The sequence below is a fragment of the Pseudonaja textilis genome, chromosome 1, assembly GCF_049901715.1.
Source record: "Pseudonaja textilis isolate UNSWEBS1 chromosome 1, rPseTex1.2, whole genome shotgun sequence".
Taxonomy (NCBI): Eukaryota; Metazoa; Chordata; class Lepidosauria; order Squamata; family Elapidae; genus Pseudonaja; species Pseudonaja textilis.
Window position 1 is genome coordinate 29,732,716 of NC_141990.1, and position 20,054 is coordinate 29,752,769.

The 20,054-nt window shown below is 37.1% G+C and overlaps 1 protein-coding gene across 2 annotated transcripts in view; it reads left to right on the top strand.

Moving 5' to 3' along the window:
- The window catches only part of USP34 (ubiquitin specific peptidase 34), a 138,972-nt gene that overhangs the window by 38,121 nt on the left and 80,797 nt on the right, over positions 1-20,054 (top strand). For both annotated transcript variants that reach the window (XM_087930291.1, XM_087930297.1), the window contains exons 8-21: positions 3,581-3,642; positions 4,178-4,259; positions 4,344-4,436; positions 7,467-7,592; positions 7,991-8,120; positions 8,816-8,851; positions 9,480-9,610; positions 10,242-10,876; positions 12,399-12,613; positions 14,932-15,047; positions 15,129-15,256; positions 15,481-15,570; positions 17,418-17,513; positions 19,160-19,242. In XM_087930291.1, the coding sequence (XP_087786417.1) occupies positions 3,581-3,642; positions 4,178-4,259; positions 4,344-4,436; positions 7,467-7,592; positions 7,991-8,120; positions 8,816-8,851; positions 9,480-9,610; positions 10,242-10,876; positions 12,399-12,613; positions 14,932-15,047; positions 15,129-15,256; positions 15,481-15,570; positions 17,418-17,513; positions 19,160-19,242 (2,023 nt within the window). The remainder of the gene's footprint in view (positions 1-3,580; positions 3,643-4,177; positions 4,260-4,343; positions 4,437-7,466; positions 7,593-7,990; positions 8,121-8,815; positions 8,852-9,479; positions 9,611-10,241; positions 10,877-12,398; positions 12,614-14,931; positions 15,048-15,128; positions 15,257-15,480; positions 15,571-17,417; positions 17,514-19,159; positions 19,243-20,054) is intronic.

The window sequence follows — 20,054 nt, forward strand, 5'->3', positions numbered from 1 at the left end:
CAGGAATCATTACAACCTTGTTTTTAACATATTCAAGGCTTTTGTTAATTCGTATTGTTGGCTCAACCCTCACAGTTCTCCCTATCCAGCGGCACAACAGCGAGCACCTAGGCCAGCGTCCGCCTGTGCAGGGAAGCTGTTGAAGGCCTGTGACTGATTATTTGGCCTGCTAGGCGTTCTCAATTTGGCTGATTGGGACATCCAAATTTGATATATATTTGCACCCATACTCTCTGATAATATTAATCACACCAATATAATAATACTGGCAATTTCATAACAATAATAAATTAATTGTTGAGATACGACTCAATTTTGACGCAGATATTCATATTTTTTTAAAATAAAATACAATAAAATAAATAAAAAAAAACATTAAAAAAACCCGGGGGGATTTGATTTCAGGGCACCCTGTCCATTCTTGGCCAGGTTCCTGGGCGCGCCAACCGCCTACACAATATAGCATTAAATAACGAGCGTACTGGTCCTTCCATAAGCACAATGGTAGGGGATAGTGGTTCACACTCCTCAACTTCAAGGGACAAGTCCAAATCTCAACACAATCCTAAGCAAAAATTAAAAAAGGGACTTCTAAGGCATCAGAAAAGGGTGCTAATAGGCGCCACAAGGCTCTGGAAAAACAAATAGATAAGTGCACACGGGAAGCACACAGGACCTCTCAAGCCTTTTCACCACACAGTCCAGAGCCATCCTCCTCTTTCCTCCCTCCTACCCCCCTAGATCTCTCCCTCATCCAGGTGCAGCATGGCTCCCCTGAGTCGACAGGCCCAGTCAGCTCAGTCACCAACCATGCGAAGAATACTCGAAGCGACGTTCACACCAACGGCTGCCGGTCTTTGACAGGAACAATCTCTTCCAGAGGATGTGCCAGAGCAAATGAAGACCTGGATGGAGATGGCTATCTGTCAGGGAATCGCGGCAGGCCTGCAACATGCGGTTCTGACAAGGGATCATCCCGCACCCGCTGATATGATTCGCAATCAGTTTGGTCATTGGCCAGGTCAGAGCAACACTATACCCAGGTACAGTGTCAAGGGGGTATGCTCCTACAGGAGCCGCAGGAGGAGGAGGAGGAGGCAGAAGAGGTGGAACACATTGAACACATGGACCAGAGTGAATCAGAATCAATGCATGATACTGACCCGGCCATGTCGGAAACAGACCCCCGAGAAAGGGGGATGTCTGAGGATGAGGGCCATGATAGATCCATCAGAGTGGTGCCTCCATCTGACCCTCTTTCAAGAGGCAGTCAGGACATTTGGGCAGCCAGTAGTAGACCTGTTCGCTTCCCCCCTCAACGCTCAGCTCCTGAGATTTCTTTCCAGATATCCCTCACAAGGAGCGGAGAATTTCAATGTGCTTCGTTGCCGTTGGCCCCCGGGGCTTCTGTATGCATTCCCACCACTTCCACTGATCCCCAAGGTCATCCAGAAGCTGCTCGATGAGAGGGCGGAACTGCTTCTGGTAGCTCCCTACTGGCCCAGATGGTCGTGGTTTGCAGACCTCCGCAGTCTATCTGTATCACCACCATGGAGAATTCTGCCAGACAGGGTCTTGTTAACCCAAGGACCCCTTCAATATCCGGACCCTCAATGGTTGCACCTGACCGTCTGGAAGTTGAGCGGAGTCGTCTAAAGAGCGAAAAGTTTTCCAACAGAGTTATCACCACCATCCAAGCTGCCAGACGCCCCTCAACAACTCGCATCTACAATGCCACATGGTCCAGTTTCTACAAATGGTGTACCAAGTCTCAAATGGATCCCATTTCTCCATCTGTGGCACAGACCCTAGAGTTTTAAAAGAGGGGCGTGACAAGGGATTATCACCTAATACATTGAAAAGACAAGTGGCAGCCTTGGCGTCAGTCATCACTTATGAAGGTCTTCTATCCCTTTCCCATCATCCACGCATACAGTGTTTTCTTTGAGGAGCCACAAACTTACACCCGCCAACGGTCCACCGTTATCCCACTTGGGACCTTAACAAGGTCCTTCTTGCACTCACTAAGTGCGCTTTCGAGCCTTTGCAATTGTCAAGTCTCCAATTTCTGACGTATAAAGTAGTTGTTCTTGTAGCGATCACTTCCATTCGTTGTATTTCAGAACTGGCAGCCTTGTCAATCAGACAAGATCTTTGCGTCTTCCATTCCAACAGGGTTGTCCTTCGTCCCGATCCTATGTTCATACCCAAAGTTAATTCAGCCTTTCACAGGGCACAAGAACTGATATTTCCTAATTTTTGTCCCAGGCCATCCCAAGGGCTGGAACGACAGTGGCATCAGCTGGACGTGAGGCAAGCATTACGAATATATATTCACCGCACAGCCTCTTTTAGAAAAATGGAGGCTTTATTTGTGTCTTTTCAACCCAACAATTAGGGATGCAAGTTCTCATCCTCCACAATAGGCCGTTGGCTACGGGCCGCAATAGCAAAAACGTATCAGACTCAAGCACTTCAGGTTCCCAGGGGCATAACAGCTCATTCAACAAGGAACGCCACAACATCAGCAGCATGGGCCACGCAGGCACCAACCACTGACCTCTGTCGTGCTGCATCCTGGGCCTCTCCATCTCCTTTCATTAGGCATTATAAAATAGATGTGTTTGCATCAGCCCAGGCCTCGTTTGGCAGAAGGGTTCTGCAATGGGTCCACAGGGACCAGGAAGGAGGAGATCCCAAGAGAGATGGAGTGCCTCCCGTAGGACAGGCCAAGCTTTGGTATATCCCACTACTGGATGCTCTGAGCAGCTCGTGGGAGAAAGGGCGTTGGTGCTTAGCTGACACGCCCATTCTCCTTGAGCTGCGAAGAGCATCCAGCCCCACCCTGGTGGGAACCTGTTTTGGCCAACGAATTTTTACAGTATTAAGGGCGAGGGTGTTTGTTTTTCTCATCTTCGCCAAAACTGGGGAACGTTGGGGAGGAGTCCCATGGAAGAGGAGGAGCGTTCCGCAAATGAAGCCCAGCCTAGATAAGCAGAGACTGAAGCACCTCCCACTACTGGATGCTCTTTGCAGCTCAAGGAGAACGGGCGTGTCAGGTAAGCACCAACACCCTTTCTAGAATGGCCAAGTCAAAGTCTAGATTTAAATCCCAATGAAATGCTGTGAGGTGATTTAAGGCAGTCCGTACGTGACAATATGTAGGCAGTCTGTACATAACAACCAGGAAGGGACCTAGGAAGTCTTCTAGTCCAGGGGTCGCCAACCTTTTGGACCTCAGGGACCACCAAATTTATAATTTTAAATCCCAGGGACCACTAACCGGTTCTGTGGGCATGGCCTAATTTGTGGGTGTGGCTTGGTGGTCATGTGCCTGGCTGGGCATGACTTGTATGTAAATATAAATATATAAATATAGAATTGTTTATAAAAAGCAACTTTTACCTAAAATCTGGCAAAGCAGGCAGTCAGATTGATATATAAATATATTTCTTTAGTATTTTTATTATAGAAATTGAGTTACTGATTTGATTAGTTAACTTTTGAATGATGCTTCATTTAAATCAATTGTGTCCTTTTGGCATTTATAAATTTAAAGTGTTTTTTTTCCTACTTGTAGAATCAACTTCATACTTTTAATGATGTGTGTAATAATGAATCCTTGGTTTCAGATACAGAAACGTAAGTATCTTTTAACTTTGGAATACTTCCATTTAACTTAGCCCCAATTACATTGCAATCAACAGTAAAATTTCATTAGAATTCTGTGTGAACTGTGATTTTAGAGTCATTCAATGCCAAGTGTAAAAATGATGGTTATTTTGAGTTCTATATGCACATCGTATTTTAACATGTATTAACTAAATTTGATTCTTAACTAATGTATCTTTTCTTTTATGTATACTGAGAGTATTTATACTAAGACAAGTGTGTCCAATCAAATTGGCCAATAAACCTATTCTATTCTATTCTATTCTATTCTAAAAATCTCAAATCCTTTCTGGAAAGTTGAGTTGTCCCTCCAATCTTTCAAATATAAATCTTTTTCTTTCCCATAAAAGTTTATTGATTTTCACCAACTGTAAATGGGATATATCCCATACACTGATGTATGGGATAGCACTCAGATTAAAGAAATTGCATGTTCCTAACCTAGTAGATAACAATTAATGGAAGTTCTGCAATTACCTTCTTATGTTTTTCCCCTCTTATATAGATCCATTGCTAAAGAACTTGCAGATTGGCTAATCAACAACAATGTAGTGGAACATATTTTTGGACCAAATTTGCATATTGAGGTATGTTTAATATAAAGCAGGATTGTCTCTCTTTATCATGAAATTTAAGTTTTAATGTTTTAATGTTGATTTAATATTTTCCAGATCATTAAACAGTGCCAAGTGATTCTTAATTTTCTTGCTGCTGAAGGCCGGCTTAGTACTCAGCATATAGACTGCATATGGGCTGCAGCACAGGTATACCCTTACTTTAGAAGTTATGCCAAAAAGTGGTCTCAAGGCAAAGTACTATTATGCTAACAAAATTTAAATAACGGAAAAGCTTGCATTTAGATGGAATGGGAAATGGATTTATTCAGTATGCAGGTATACAGTAAATCCTTTCGTTCAAACCTGAAAGATTTGTAGAGCTGCAAAAGCCTTATAAGTTTGCAGCTTATTCCCATCACTAAATTATGATTTTAATTCTATCTGAATTAGATGTGTTTCTTAAATATATGTGTACATGCTTGTGTGTATTAGTGTAGATGTTGTTTATTGTTTTGGGATTTTTGTCATGAACAGCTACTTTGAATTAAAACATAGAGGTCAAGTGATATCAAAGCTAGTGCTCAGGTAGTAAGTCTCTCCACCTCTGATGTGTTAAGTGTGTTTTCTTCGGCATGCATGACAATTTAATTTCTCTGATTGTTTGAAGCCACCAAGAGTTGCTTGGAATTGGGGAGCCTCTAAATTTAAATAAGTAAACTTCAAAAAGGAAAGGAATTTTCAGATAAAGCATGAAAAAGCAGCAGTTAGATGTTAACTACTTATTATTCAACTTATATATGCTCCTAGAAACTTTGAAGCATTTTTCATATCAAAGCAGGTTGAAATATAATATACTGTAGGTAGTCCTCAACTTAAAACCATTCATCTCGTGTGTGTGTGTTCCTTCTTGAACCATTTCCAAAAACAGGTGAGGGTTGGTTTTTTTTTTTTAATTGATGTTCTTTCTTCTTCTTTGGATGCTTTTTATCATATGATTTAAATCAAGAGTCATTTCAGGTTCCCAGATAAATGAAGTTCTTTAATCCCCCTGCTGGGGCTCCCTGACTGTTGAGCCCACCACTGGCTGGCCCCACCCCTCGCCCTCCTCTATCAGTCACTCTTCGCCTGAGAAGGTAAGGGTGGCAGAGGCGGAGGATGGAGACTCATTTCATATTCCAGAGTGGGACCGAAGCACCCCCTAGTTACTCTTCTCATGGCCTTTGTTGGTGCTGTGTGCACCTCAGTCACTCGTGGATACACTGGCCTGGCCCGGCTTCAGCCGGTGCTCCGTGTTGTAATGGACTGCAGGAGGAGGAGGGAATGCTGTCTCCCCCATTGTGAAGCAGACTAAATTTAAGTGTGCTGGGCAAGGGGCTGCAAAAACAGGGAAGAGGCCATGGAGGCGGTGAGAGCAGCGGCATTAGCTGCAGCTGGGCTGGGTCAGTGTCTCAGGGCAGAGAGAATGTCACGCGTCTCCCTGAGCGGCTGAGGTGCGCACAGCACCAACAAAGGCCGGAAGAAAAGGCAAGTACAGGGGCGCTTCGCTCCCGCTCTGGAATATGGAGCGAGTCTCCGTCTGCTGCCATCGCCCTTACCTTCTTAGGCAAGGAGGGCGAGGGGTGGGGTCACCCAGTACTGGGTTCAGCCAACAGGGAACTGCAGCAGGGGGCCCAAAGAGCTACATGTGGCTCTGGAACCACAGGTGGCTAACACCCCGTGTTAAAACAAATCCTTGTAAGTAGATTAGTATTGTAGTAGAGTGGTTTTAAAGCTTGTATTTGTGAAGACTGCTATATTAAGTTCTAATTACTGCTAAAGATAGTACAGGCAGACTTCAATTAATGACTAAAATTGACCCCAAATTTCCCTTGCTAAGCAAGACAATTGTTAAATAAGTTGCACCTCATTTTATGACCATTTTTGCCACAGTTGTTAAGTGAATCAATGCAATTGTTAAGTGAATCATGCGTTTGTTAAGCGAATCTGGCTTCCTCTATTGACTTTGCTTATCAGAAACCAACTGAGAAGGTTACAAATGGTGATCACATGACCCTGGGATACTGCATCTGTCATAAATACATGTCGGTTGCCAAGTGCCTGAATTTTGATCACAGGATCACGGGGATGCTGCAACTATAGTAAATCTGAAAAACCGTTACAAGTCAACTTTGTTTCAGTGCCATTGTAACTTCGGTCACTAAATGACTGGTTATAGGTCAACGATAACCTGTATTGCAAATTGTGCAAATGCTTACCTTTCACCATCTTAAGATTACAACCATTTTAAAAATGAGCAAAAACATAATATACCAAAGTATTTGCGTGGTGATGAATTAATGTTGAAAAAAATCATGGTTTTGTTTTTAATTGATAATAAATATCATTTTCTTTCAGTGCTAATTAGTGAACATGTGGCCAGCATTGTAATTACTTTTCTGAATTAGATATTTCGGTACTAAATTAATTTAAGTTTAGATTTACTTTCTCCACTTGTTTTAAAAAATGTTTCACTAACTCTAATTGCCCCTTATGATTTGATATTATTTTGTATGTTTCTGTTTTCATTATCACAATTTTGTAAAATATTTTAGAAGATAGAACATGGTATTTATGAAAACTAACACTAAAAGAGACAGGGTGTTCATAAAATGAAAAATGTGTTTTGAACCTGATACTTATGAATTCTGAAAGTTCAGTCAAACCGTGTCTCTTCTTCATCAGAAACAAAGATTCCTACTTTTTAGATGGTGTCATTGTCTCTGCTACATGGCTTCTCCACCTGTTCCTTACTGCAGCATCCCTTATCCCACTACTCCGCTTGCTCCATTGTGTCTCCTTTCCCTGCTTTCCCACAACAGCTCCTCAGTTGTGGCATATAACACAAACCTGTCCACTTTTCATCTTTCCTTTGCTTCCCTTCAGGCATCACCAAGGAAACTCCTGTAACTTGGTTTTTTATGGTCCCCTCAAAACATTTATTGTCAGAACAATTGCATTTTGGTCAATATCTGGAACAAAACCACCTTCTTATTTCTTTTTGCATCTGGGTAAAAAAATTATGTTTCAGTTTGGGCACAAACCACCCCAAATTTCTGTTCCATGTAAAGGAATGATTTATGTATGAATTGTTTTGCTGATCCTTAGAATATATAAACTACAACAAGTTGCTTATAAAAGCTGTTAGGAGGAGGAAAAACCAATTCTCGTAATAAGTTGTCTTTCTCTCTCTTTTTAAAGTTGAAGCATTGTAGCCGCTATATACATGACTTGTTTCCTTCACTGATCAAGAACCTAGATCCTGTGCCACTCAGACATCTTCTTAATTTAGTTTCCATCCTCCATCCAAGTGCACATACTGAACAGGTAGAAATAAATGAATTTAAAGCAATATTTTCTCAGGCTGAATTTTTTGCCATATATGTCTTTTTAAAAATTAAGCAAAATTGCAAATGAAGGTAGTTGGAAAAATTATGGCATTGCTGATAGAAAAAATTGGATGCACTTGCTCTGAAGAGAAGGAGTGGGAATTCATTTATTTGCAGGGGTTTACTTAGATTAGAGACCAATATTTACATCTCTATCATTTTTTTTTACTGTAGTAGAAAAAAATTAAATTAGGAAGATTCCTTTTGAGCCCGAGATAATTTGCATTTGCTTTGCATTTGTGAATAATAGCGTACACATTTACAATTTATGAAAACACATTTAGGAATACACAGAATACACATTTTTTGACATTGTAATTTATTATTCCTTTACAGACTTTATATTTGGCATCCATGCTCATTAAAGCATTGTGGAATAATGCTCTAGCAGCTAAGGCCCAACTATCAAAACAGAGTTCTTTTGCATCTTTACTTAGTACAAACTTACCCATGGGAAACAAGAAAGGTGAGTACACATTTGTTTCCTAGGCATCATAAATGATTAAGTATTAGATTTAAAGTTTTATGTGTGAGTTTATTCTAGAGACTAATATATTTTCTAAACAAAAAACAGTTATTTTAGGTAATCATGTCTCTTATTTCATTTTTGTTCAAAAGTAGAAATATGTTTCAGGTAGAAAAGGCCAACATATTCTAGAAAATAAAGAAACACTCTCTAGTAAACTTAGTTAGATACTGGTACTCCTTGATTTATGATCCAAATTGGGACCAGATCTTCGGTTGTTAAATGATGCAGTTGTTATGAGAGTCATGCCTGATTTTATGACCTCTTTTTTTTTACTGTAGTCAAATCACATTGTAAAGTGAATTGCACAATCATTAAATCATATGGTTGTTAAGTTAATCTGGTTTGCCCCATTAGGTTTGCTTGTTGGAAGCCAGATGGGAAGGTCACAAATGATGTGACCTGGGGCACTGCAGCTGCTATAAATTCATGCTGATGACCAAGTGCCCAAATTTTAATCACATCACCATAAGGATGCTGCAATGGTTTTAAGTGTGAGGGCTGGTTGTAATTCACTTTTTTTTCAGCACTATTGTAATTTGAATAGATACTGTAGATAGTCATAAGTTGAGGACTATCTGTATGTAACTATTGGTAATATATAATCAGTACTATCTTTACTCCCCCTCCTTCAGAGGAAGAAGAACTTCGACGAGCAGCTCCATCACCATGTAAGTTATTGCAGAAAAGTGTTATGACAGATTCATCTTATTAAGGAACCTTTATATAATTTTTCATTTTATCCATCTTTCATTTAGGTGGCAGCTGAACTAATTTACATTTTAAGTAGCAGTCTAGTCCTTGATCTTCCACATACATAGTTCTATAATTCATTCATTCTTTTTGTTATCCTTTGCAAGAACAGCAAGTCAACTTGCAGTTATGCGATTGATGTTATTAGCTGCTAGACTAGCTTCAGAGCTAATGAAAGGTTTATAGCAAGAGCCATAACAATACAGCCTCCCCCTGCTTTGGCACCATAGGCCAGTTTCATGGAAGCCAATTTTTCCACAGACTGGGGAGAGGAGGAGGATCGCACAATCTAGATGCCTCACGTAGCGCAGTTTACAGTAGGGTTCATACTCCTATAAGAATCTAAAGCCTGACGATCTGAGGAAGAGCTGAGGCGGTGATACTAATGCTAGAGAGCAGCTCACCTCCTGTTATGAAGCCTGGTTCTTAATAGGTCACCAACTAGTACTGGTCTGTGGCTTGGGGAGTTGGGGACTCCTGGATTAATACAACTGAAGCTATTTTAAAATTAACATTTTCTGAACAGACTTTTTTTTTCTGAAATAGGGTCACCTGCAGCAAGCCCTCAAAGTAGCGACAACAGTGATACTCATCAGAGTGGAGGAAGTGACATTGAAATGGAGGAACAGCTGATTAGTAGAAATAAGCATGTCCAACAGCGACTTTCAGATACAGAGGTACAATAGTAATTTTTTTCCGATTATAATAACTTCAAAAGCTAACAAAGATTAGTAAAGAATTTGATAATATGAAATATGTAATTTGGGGGGGGTTCAGCTTATATGGCTGGGTGTATACATTGCACTGAATCATTATTTGATTTGCTTCTCCATATGTAATCTATTGGGTGAACCAAGTCATTTTAGTTTATGCTATATTTATTAACAAATCAGTGAACCAAAATATTTAGATACTCTTAAATTTTACCAGTATTTTGGGCTAAAGATTATTCAGATGCACTTTAACATGAAAATTGCATTTATATTTGGAATTGGCTACCTGTGTTTGAAAGCTTCATTTGAAATCCTTCTCTCAGCACTCTCACCATCTTTCTTCAGGATGGCAACAGCCATTTCAGAGAATATGGTCTTCCAAAAGGCTCTTCCTAGGATGCCTGACCTAACTGTTTTTTAGCTATCTTGCTACCTACTCAACTTCTTTAAACCATTGTTTTATATATCACTGATTTATTTGCTGTTGTTTCCTTTAAGATGGAAAATACATAATCTCTTAAGCAACATGTGACCTTACCTGATTGTCTAATGATTCAGCATGTAGATTTAGTATTTTTTTCATTTATTTTTTTAGGAATCAATGCAGGGAAGTTCTGATGAAACTGCAAATAGTGGTGAAGATGGCAGCAGTGGGCCTGGCAGCAGCAGTGGTCACAGTGATGGATCAAGCAATGAGGCAAACTCTAGCCATGCAAGTCAGTCTGCAGGAAGCCCAGGCAGTGAGGTGCAGTCAGAAGATATTGCTGATATTGAAGCTCTCAAGGAAGAGGAAGATGAAGAAGATGAAGACCAGGGTCACAATTCCCCCAAAACTGGCCGGAATGTAGATTTGCGAAGCCGAAAAATAGAATCTCAATCAGGCATTTGCTTGGGAGATGCACAGGAAACAGCAGATAGGAATGCTGTAAGCAATGGATCTGGGAATGTTTTTAATAGTGAAGCTGTTCCATCAGTGGATAATAGAATTAGAATGCTGGATCCCTGTTCACACTCAGAGAATACTGATCATGACATAACTGGTGAAATGAGTACTGCCCATATATCCCAGGGCTCTCAAGATTCCTGTATCACACACACAGGGGACTTTCTTGGGGAAGCAATTGGAAATGAATTGTTTAACTGCCGACAATTTATTGGGCCACAACATCATCATCATCACCACCACCACCACCACCATCATCACCACCACCACCACCACCATCACGAAGGGTAAGTTATTTTCCAGTGGCTACATTTTTGGGCAAAAGCAAAGTTTGAATTTGCAGCTGAATATTAGGTCTTGTAATACTGAATTCTGTGACATGAATATATTATGCAAAATAATCACATTTAAGTATCTTTTGTTTCCTTTTATTATTCTTTTGCTGATTAAATAGGAATAAAAATTCAAGAAATGATTATTCACCCAAAATTCTGCATTCAGTAAAGCTTTGAAACAAAACATGGAATTTTCTTTAGTATACTGAAATTCGCTTTGGTGATGTATTTGTCCACATGTGAACATAAGCAATCTTAGGGACAATATTAAATCTTGTGAAATAAGTAATTTATTGCCTGAAGCACTTTTCATTTTTAATCGTGTTAAGTAATTCTGAAACATAATACATATTTCTTGTCTTATGTATATTTTTTTTCTTAAGGAATGTTTAACAATTAGTGTGATTGCATTTCTACACTTGAATCTTTTTAAAAGTTATTTGTTGTTATGGATGAAAAAATTGTTATTTTTCACTTTTAGATGCAAATCTATCTGAACACCACCTGCTGTGGGCTGGAGGAAGGAGATATATGCTATTGATACAGTGTATTGTTTTATTGCATCCAAACATGATTTATTACGACTGCGAAAAGCAACAATATGAATTAAGAATAGTTAGTTTGTGTAAATTTTTGCACTGTATGCAGAATAAGGTTTAACAAATTCTCATTGTGATTTGTAGTTAGATTCTCATGCTGCAGTCTTAATAAATCCTATCTTCGTAGATATGAATGAGAAATTATTTATATATTTTTAAAATTAGTGACTATCCAAATTAAAATTCTTCAAAGTAGCCTGAGATTTAAAAAAATCGAGCTCTTAAGTAGGCATTTCTGAGAATAGAACACCTGGCATTCAAGAATTTTGCTTCAAGATTGGGACAAAATGGGACAATTAATTTCATGTTGTCTTCAGTGTTCTGTAATGTTTATGTAAAAGAAACTCTTATTCCCCAGATTTCAATAACTACATAAGCAAGATAAAACAAATCAAAAAAAGTAAAAGATGGTACAGTGCTTAAATTTAAGGGACTGTTCTCCCAAACAACTCTATCTTTTCATGTCTGGATTTAGGGTGAGAATTGGAAGCAGCACTATTACAGAATAGAAACATTCAAAACACTGTTTCTCTTGCTTCACTTATTTTTCACCAAACAGAAATATTTAACTTTCCTCATACAGATCTGGTACCTCTATTATTGATCAGGCTGCTGTTAACCTGTTTCATATTATTATTTCTAAAATAGTAATATGAAAAACCAAAAACCAGAACTGATGACCTGCTAGGTACTTCAAAAAATGGCTGGAAGGGATAGCTACAATAGTTGCATTCACATATATTACTGTTATCAAGAAAAATATATTTTTCCTCTGGCTAATAAGAATTTCCTCTCTTTGCTTATGTAAAATTAACATTCTATAGTTTTCATATATTAAAAGCTATAATTAGCATACACTTGCTTTTATGTTATAGACACATGGTTGATGATATGTTAAGTGCTGATGATGTCAGTTGTAGCAGCAGTCAAGTCAGTGCAAAATCGGAGAAAAATATGGCAGATTTTGATGGGGAAGAATCAGGATGTGAAGAAGAACTGGTACAGATTAACTCACATGCAGAACTAACCTCTCATCTTCAACAGCACCTTCCAAATCTTGCTTCCATTTATCATGAGCATCTCAGCCAAGGTAAGAAATAATTAAGTCAAGGATAATATTCAATCAATCTGAAAAACAAAACAAAATTATAAAATACTGTATTGATAGAAAAAGCATTATAAAATTACTAATCTGCCTATTAATCATGGTCTTCATGTTACAGATTTTACAGGCTTTTAACTGTAGAAAAAAGCAATAAACATGAAATAAACATGAAACATTTGCTGCATATTTTTTATAAAAATTACTGATTTAATATCTCAAAGTTTACACTGCTAGTAAAAGAACAAGATATGAAACCAAAACATGGGATGCTTGTACAGAATATTGTGGGCTATTGATTTGAGCAGGTTATATAAATGCTCTTAGGTTTTAAAACTATTGCCAGGGGAGCTAAGACCAGTACTTCAGTAAAAAAAAACACTTTTCAACCAGGCCTTCAGAAAATAAACTAGCTTATTAATGAGTGGATAATGTTGGATTTATTTCTATATATCGTGCTATAATTAGGTTTTATTTTTTAAATTTTTACTTTTGAAAAGTTAATTGAACATAATTCATAAGCAGAAAGGTAAAATATAAGAATAATAAAATCTATAAAGAGCTAAACTACTTTATCTGATCTACCCAATATCTTTCCCCAGAATAGGCATATCTTTTATTGGAATCACAAAGAAGTGCTTTTTCATCTGTGTTATTCCAGTTGTAGAGGATGGTCTCTAGAGAGACATTCTCAGGAAGAAACTTTGTTTATGCAGGTATTTTAATCCAGTGTAGAATTTTACAAACTACTTACATTAAAAACCAATAATGACACATAGAGTTACTTCTCTTTATTATTACTCAGCTGCAGACAAAATCTTGCTGGCTTCTAAAGATAAACTAAAGCAGCTATCTGCATAACTGTAGATATACTCTGATCTACTAGGGAGGGGTCATCTTAACCAGAGGTGGTATTCAGCAGGTTCTCACCAGTTCTGGAGCACCCGTAGCAGAAATTCGGAGAACTGGCAACTACTACCTCTGACTGGAGATTTTACAGTATCCTTCCCCTGCCATGCCCACCAAGCCACGCCCACAGAACTGGTAGTAAAAAAAATTGAATCCCACCACTGATCTTAACCCTTTCCTTGCCTACCAGACTTTGCAAGTTCTTCTGCCTCTTTGCCCTCTGGGAAATAGCCCTTCACTCCTGAGACTCCAGACTACATTACACCACAACTTCCTTTATTATTTATATAAAGGTAAAAGTAAAAGTAACCTGTGTTAAAATTTTAAAGAAGAGAAGTGTTTTAGATTTACCTTTTAAATAATAACATCAATACAAATACAAATTATTCAAATAGTTTAAGAAATGTATTTGGCTTCCAGTAGTAGTACTTTGACAATATTTTAGCCTGTTGCCAAATTTTCATTGGGTTATACATACTCAAAATTACAATGTTGTAGATAAAATTAAACTTTGAACAGTTCAGGAATCACTGCAATACCAACACCAAAACCTAAGGGGGCTGCATCCCAATAGCGATACAGCTTCTACTGTGAAGTAAGTATAGCATAAGCACATTTATGGATTGTTAAAAATATGTATCCGTCTAAAACTACAGGAAAAAACATATCATTCAAGCATCATCTTGGACCTTATCTAAAGACTGGAGTAGTGTCAGGTCTGCAGCTCCACAGTTATTGCCTTGTTTTGAACTTCTGGATGTTTTCATTATGCTTTTTTCTGATACATGCTGCCTCTTAATTGGGGAGAAAGGGAGTGATAGGTATGATTCTGATTAAACCAAAAATAGTAAAAAAAAAAAAAGATGTTTTATCATGCATCCTGTGTTATGATTAAAGCTATATGTAGGAGAGGGTTAGGCAAGTGTATGCCTTGTACATGCACAGAAATAAGCCCTGTGGTTTGGATTGCAGCGATATCCCATCCAGTGGTCTTTGTGGATAATGATTACATATGATATAATCGGATGGAACTCCTTTGCATACAAGAAAAGATTTGGATCATGCACAAATCCTTTTGTTTATTCTAAAAATGAGTTGTGCATAATACCTGTTGCTTAAAAACTATACAGTTTTGCCAAGAAAGAAAAATACATAAGATTCATATGTTTGTACCATAACGATTCATAATAAATTTTAAAGAGGCAAAGAATTCCCAAACATATAATATTTTTAATAAAATTAACTGCATTTGCCCATATTTAGTCCCCCAGTAGCCTGACTTTCTTCAAGTTTATAGGGTTGTATATTAAACAATTATTTACAGGTATTCATGGACAGACTCCGCTCAAGTCAGGATATACATTCTATATTTTTAATAACGCCTGTCTTTTGCTCAGGACCAGCAGTTCATAAGCACCAGTACAACAGCAACGCAGTGACAGATATTAACTTGGATAATGTTTGTAAGAAGGGAAATACCCTTTTGTGGGATCTGGTCCAGGATGAAGATGCAGTAAGTTAAATATCACACAAGAATATTTTCCAAAGAAAAAGTAATAATAATTGTCAATAACTCTTTTCTTACTTGCTCTAGATACATCTTTCTGAAGGTTTAATAAATGAAGCAGAGAAGCTGTTATGTTCACTAGTATGTTGGTTTACTGATAGACAAATTCGTATGAGGTTCATCGAAGGCTGTCTTGAAAATTTAGCAAATAATAGGTAAATAAACGACCCAGAGTTGCTCTATGAGGGACATGGGCAATTTCTAAATATGATACATAAGTAAATATAAATAAATAATTAGCCTTAAACTACAGGAATTAGTTCTTCACTAATTTTTTTTCTTTAAATATAACCATATGATAATGTTAATGTAAAGGCTATAAATTAAAGATCATCATGATGCAAGTGTTGATTTGTATCTAATTTTCTTTCATTCTTAGATCAGTTGTAGTTTCTCTTCGTCTTCTCCCAAAATTATTTGGTACATTTCAACAATTTGGGAGCAGTTACGATACACATTGGATTACCATGTAAGTACAAGTAAGGCATAGCAAAAGAAGCTGAATATGATTCCTTATTAGGAATCATACAGGCATTCCTTTCAAAAATGCTAAGAATTTTAAAATCCATTTCATTTTATTTTGAATATAACTTCAAAACATTTGCTGATTCATTTAATTATAAATGGAGTGCCAAGAGATCTCCAAGAACTAGTCCAAGCAGTTTCCAGGAGTCAACCCTGACCTAATAAAACCCTGGAAATATTGTGATATAAATAATTAGGTCTCAAGGAAATAACAATAGAAAATGTGAAGCTAGCTCTCTAGCAATTATGTATGGCATAATATTAATTTATTCCATGTTTATTTAATTATATCCACAAGATCTTTTTGAATAATGAAAGTGTTAAAACCAGTCTTGGTAATAGATGAATAAGCTGTGGTGAGGAATGTCATTAATTTTTGTAAGTTCACAGATTTTGATGCTGAACCCCTCTGGATGCAATTTTTCTCTCTCATTAAGAGATCCAACAGTATTTACTTTCAGTTCTCTTACTCTTTAGTTATATTTTCAGTATGATGTCTTGTTAAAAGTTATATTTACAACTAGATTACATACTATGTTCCATTTGGCTGCTAACCTACCATGGCTTGACTTTTAAAATGTCTTGGAAAGAATTCTTTTCCTTCTGAATTCTATGCAGCATCTGTCTTGTTTATGTGGTCACTAAAAGTCAGCAACAACTTGATGGCACATAACCAGTATGCAGAATAAGTGTTCTCTACCTGTAAATGTATGCATTCTATCATGTATAAGAACCAATTTGGCTTAGTGGTTAAGGTGCTGGCCTAGAAACCAAGAGACTGTGTGTTCTAGTGCCACCTTAGGCATAAAAGATGACTAGGTTAATTTGAGCCAGTCACATTCAGCCCAACCCACCTCACAAGATTGTTGTGGGGAAAATAGGAGGAAGAAGGAGTATTATATGTTTGCTGCCTTGAGTTACTTCTAAAGTAATAAAGGCAGGAAAGAAACATCTAATAAATAGCTTGACATATATATGTGCACTGTTTGCCCTTCCATGTGTTACCGGGAAGGGGTTCGTGTATTCTGTTAAGGTTGAAAGCTGTGCTGGAGTTATACCATTAGAAAGTGTACTGCTCTACTTTTACATTACCTATATTAAATTTAGAGATAAGAAAGAGGATAAATATGCTAATCCAATATGATCCTCAATTGTTCAATTGATCTTCAGAACCTCCCATTCATAAATGCTGCAGAGTTCTTTCCCCCAAAGCCCTCCTTGAATAAAAACGTCTTCAGCAATGGAATACTGCCCAGTCCAACTTAAGATCATTTAAACGATAACTAATGATAATTGATAGCCAGTGTTCCCTAGATCCTAGAAGGTTGCCAGCCTTCATACCTCCTTGCTCTTTTACCCAGCATATAGCTTGCTTTTTAAAATCACCTCCTTTTACCATCTTAACTGCCACCCTCCCTTTCTCTTATGGGATATATCTTCCTATAGAACAGTCTTATTCTCAGCTTCTACTTATCAATTATGCAAAAACAAAATTTTGCATGGATGTGTGCCAGACTTGCAAGAAGGCATTGAATACTGCATGCTCTCACAAGATAAATCTGTCATATCATGTCTAGTAGTGGATGTAATGAATGGAACAAATGTTGTGCCAAAAAGTGGGTAGAGTTATGGCACATCATACATAGCAACCTTAAACCTAATATTTAAGAAATATTATGAACCATCTAAGAAATCTTATTAAATGCAGTATGTATGTGGGTGTGTATGACTTACATAATGGTTCCCCCCTATAATTCCCATTAAATGATATGAACTCTTACATTGAAACAGGTGGGCTGAAAAAGAACTTAATATGATGAAGCTTTTCTTTGATAATTTGATACACTACATTCAAGCAGTCAGAGAAAGACGGCATAAACACACATTGTAAGTATGATTCTGGAGGGTAAGGCTCTTGCCCATTTTTGTCTGTTCATAATTTAATATTTTGAACTACCATTATTCTCCTTGGCCTTGCTAAATTCAAATTCATTTGATTGGTCAGAATAATTTCAGCATCTGACTTACTGATGCCTATCCACTTCCACCATTTTTCTTCAGAGACGTACTAGCACTTTTGGTAAATGGAAAAAGGAATTCTGTTGCAAAATAGAATTTGGCATTTTAAGATGGCATTGATAAAATTATACTGTGGCAGTGTACAGTTCCAATATCCATTAATATTTGCTTCTGCTATAAAATTATGACTAATTTATACCATACTATTTTATGCTGATTGCTGATTGCTGACCGTTGATTGAAATTGTTTATTTTTGGCAATGTTTATATTGGAATAGGAGAAAGGTAAAAGATAGTATGGAAATTAAAGCGAAAGAATAAGTCGTTTATCATTTGGGGATTATATTCACAGCAGATTCCCTGTTGTCTTTTATAATGTGAGATACAAATTCAGTAAATGTATACTGAATATATGTTCATTAATAATTGAAACTATTTTGAATAACATTTCTTAAAGTTTCCATGTGATAGTAGTATATTTTTATTTAAAACATTTAAATAACCACCCTTTGTCTTCAGGACTGACAAAGTTGGGTACCTCACAACCAAAATATAAAACATCTACTTAAAATAAAAATATCAAAACCAAAACACCTGGTATTATAGTCAAAAGTTTCCCCTGCAGCCCCCACATTCATCTCACCTTAACCCAGCAAATGGAGGAAAACCTATGGTCATAATGTATTAGTCTTAGCTTCATAAAAAGGTTATTTCAGGTTAATGTAACCAGCACGTATGTTCTCCCGGTCTTATATGACAAAGAAACACATAACAATATTTGGTGTATACTCTATTGGCGGGCGGGCGGGCGGTGGGGGGGATATGTCTTTTAGGCCACATTCACCTCCAATGCTCTTTTTTGATGTCACTGAACATTAAAGTGCAGAAATTTAGCAGCAATCCTCAATACTCAACATTGTGATTTTTGTTTATTTAACAAAATAGAAATGAAGCAGATTAATATTTTATATGTATGCTGGTCTATGACTGTAATAAAAAATTGTTCTATTTTATATTTTACTTTACAAAATATCCCCCATATGAATTTTACTTTGTCTGTTTTGGTCGCATTTCTATATTGTTGCTATATATCACCATGTACTCTTTAATCCATGAAAGCTGGGGAAACTAAGGTGTTTTACCCAACTGGAAACATATTACTAGTCCAGGCATGATGAAAAAAAAATCTGAATCCTACAATAATGTTTTGTTTTAACTTCGATTCAAAAGATGATTTGATAATAAGTTTTACAATGGACAAATTAAAATTCTCTTTTTGATTTTAATTCCTCTACCTTTTTTGTCACGAAACCTGAAAAAAATGTCTGTGAGGTCTACAGCAGTCAAATTTAAACGATTTCATTTTTTTCAACATTTGTAATAACCATTTTTTCATCTGTTAATGAGGGTAAGACAACCCTCAGAAAAGATGAGATGTATTAGTCTAATTTAATTTGAAGAAATATTAAGCTGTCTTAAGGTTTACTAATTGCTTTTACTAATTTCAATTATAGATACAGCCATAGTGCAGAAGTTCAGGTGCGTCTTCAGTTTCTGACATGTGTATTTTCCACTTTGGGATCACCAGATCATTTCAGTAAGTTCTCACTATATCTTAATTTAAAAAAAAAATAATTTTCTGTTTTTTGTCTTGAAGATTTTTATTTTGTAAAGAAATATTTAAGGAGAGGCATTCAGAATGCTTATTGTACTACAAACTAAGTACAAGTAGTTCATCATGGCTTACAATGGGTTGCTTAGCAACTATTTGGAATTACAACCCAAAATGTAGTTACAACCTGATTCCAAAGTTCCAGTGCTCCCCATTGCAGTTGGGCATTCACCAACCAGCCCAGGTTTATGATAGGTAGGTAGGTAGGTAGGTAGGCGGGCAGGCGGACAGATGGACAAGAAAGAGAAAGAATAGAAGAGAGGAAGAAAGGGAGAGAGAAAGGAAAGAAAGAATGAATCAACCAACCAATCAATCAATCAAGGGATTACTGGATAGCAATGATGCAAAGAGAATCTGGATTCATATTTATTGGGCCAAAAGTATGATACAGCTTCAGCAAATAAAGCAAATACAATCTAGGCTGCATAAGTAGAAGTATTATGTAAAGATCAAATAAGTCATTGTTTTTTCTTTTCTGCATTAGTCTACATCTAAAATATAGCATCCAGTTCTGGCCATTGCATTTTAGGAAGGACAGTGATAAACTGAAGCCTGTCCAGAAGATAGCAATCAAGATGTGATGACCCAGAGTATATCAGAATTATAACAAAAATCAAAACGTAAATAAAAGTCCTTTAATGCCTTCAACTTGGCTTCACTGTTTAATTGTTCACAGTGGAGGAGTAAACTATTTTCAAAATAACATTTCAAAGGAAAGAAACACAGTTCAAATTCAA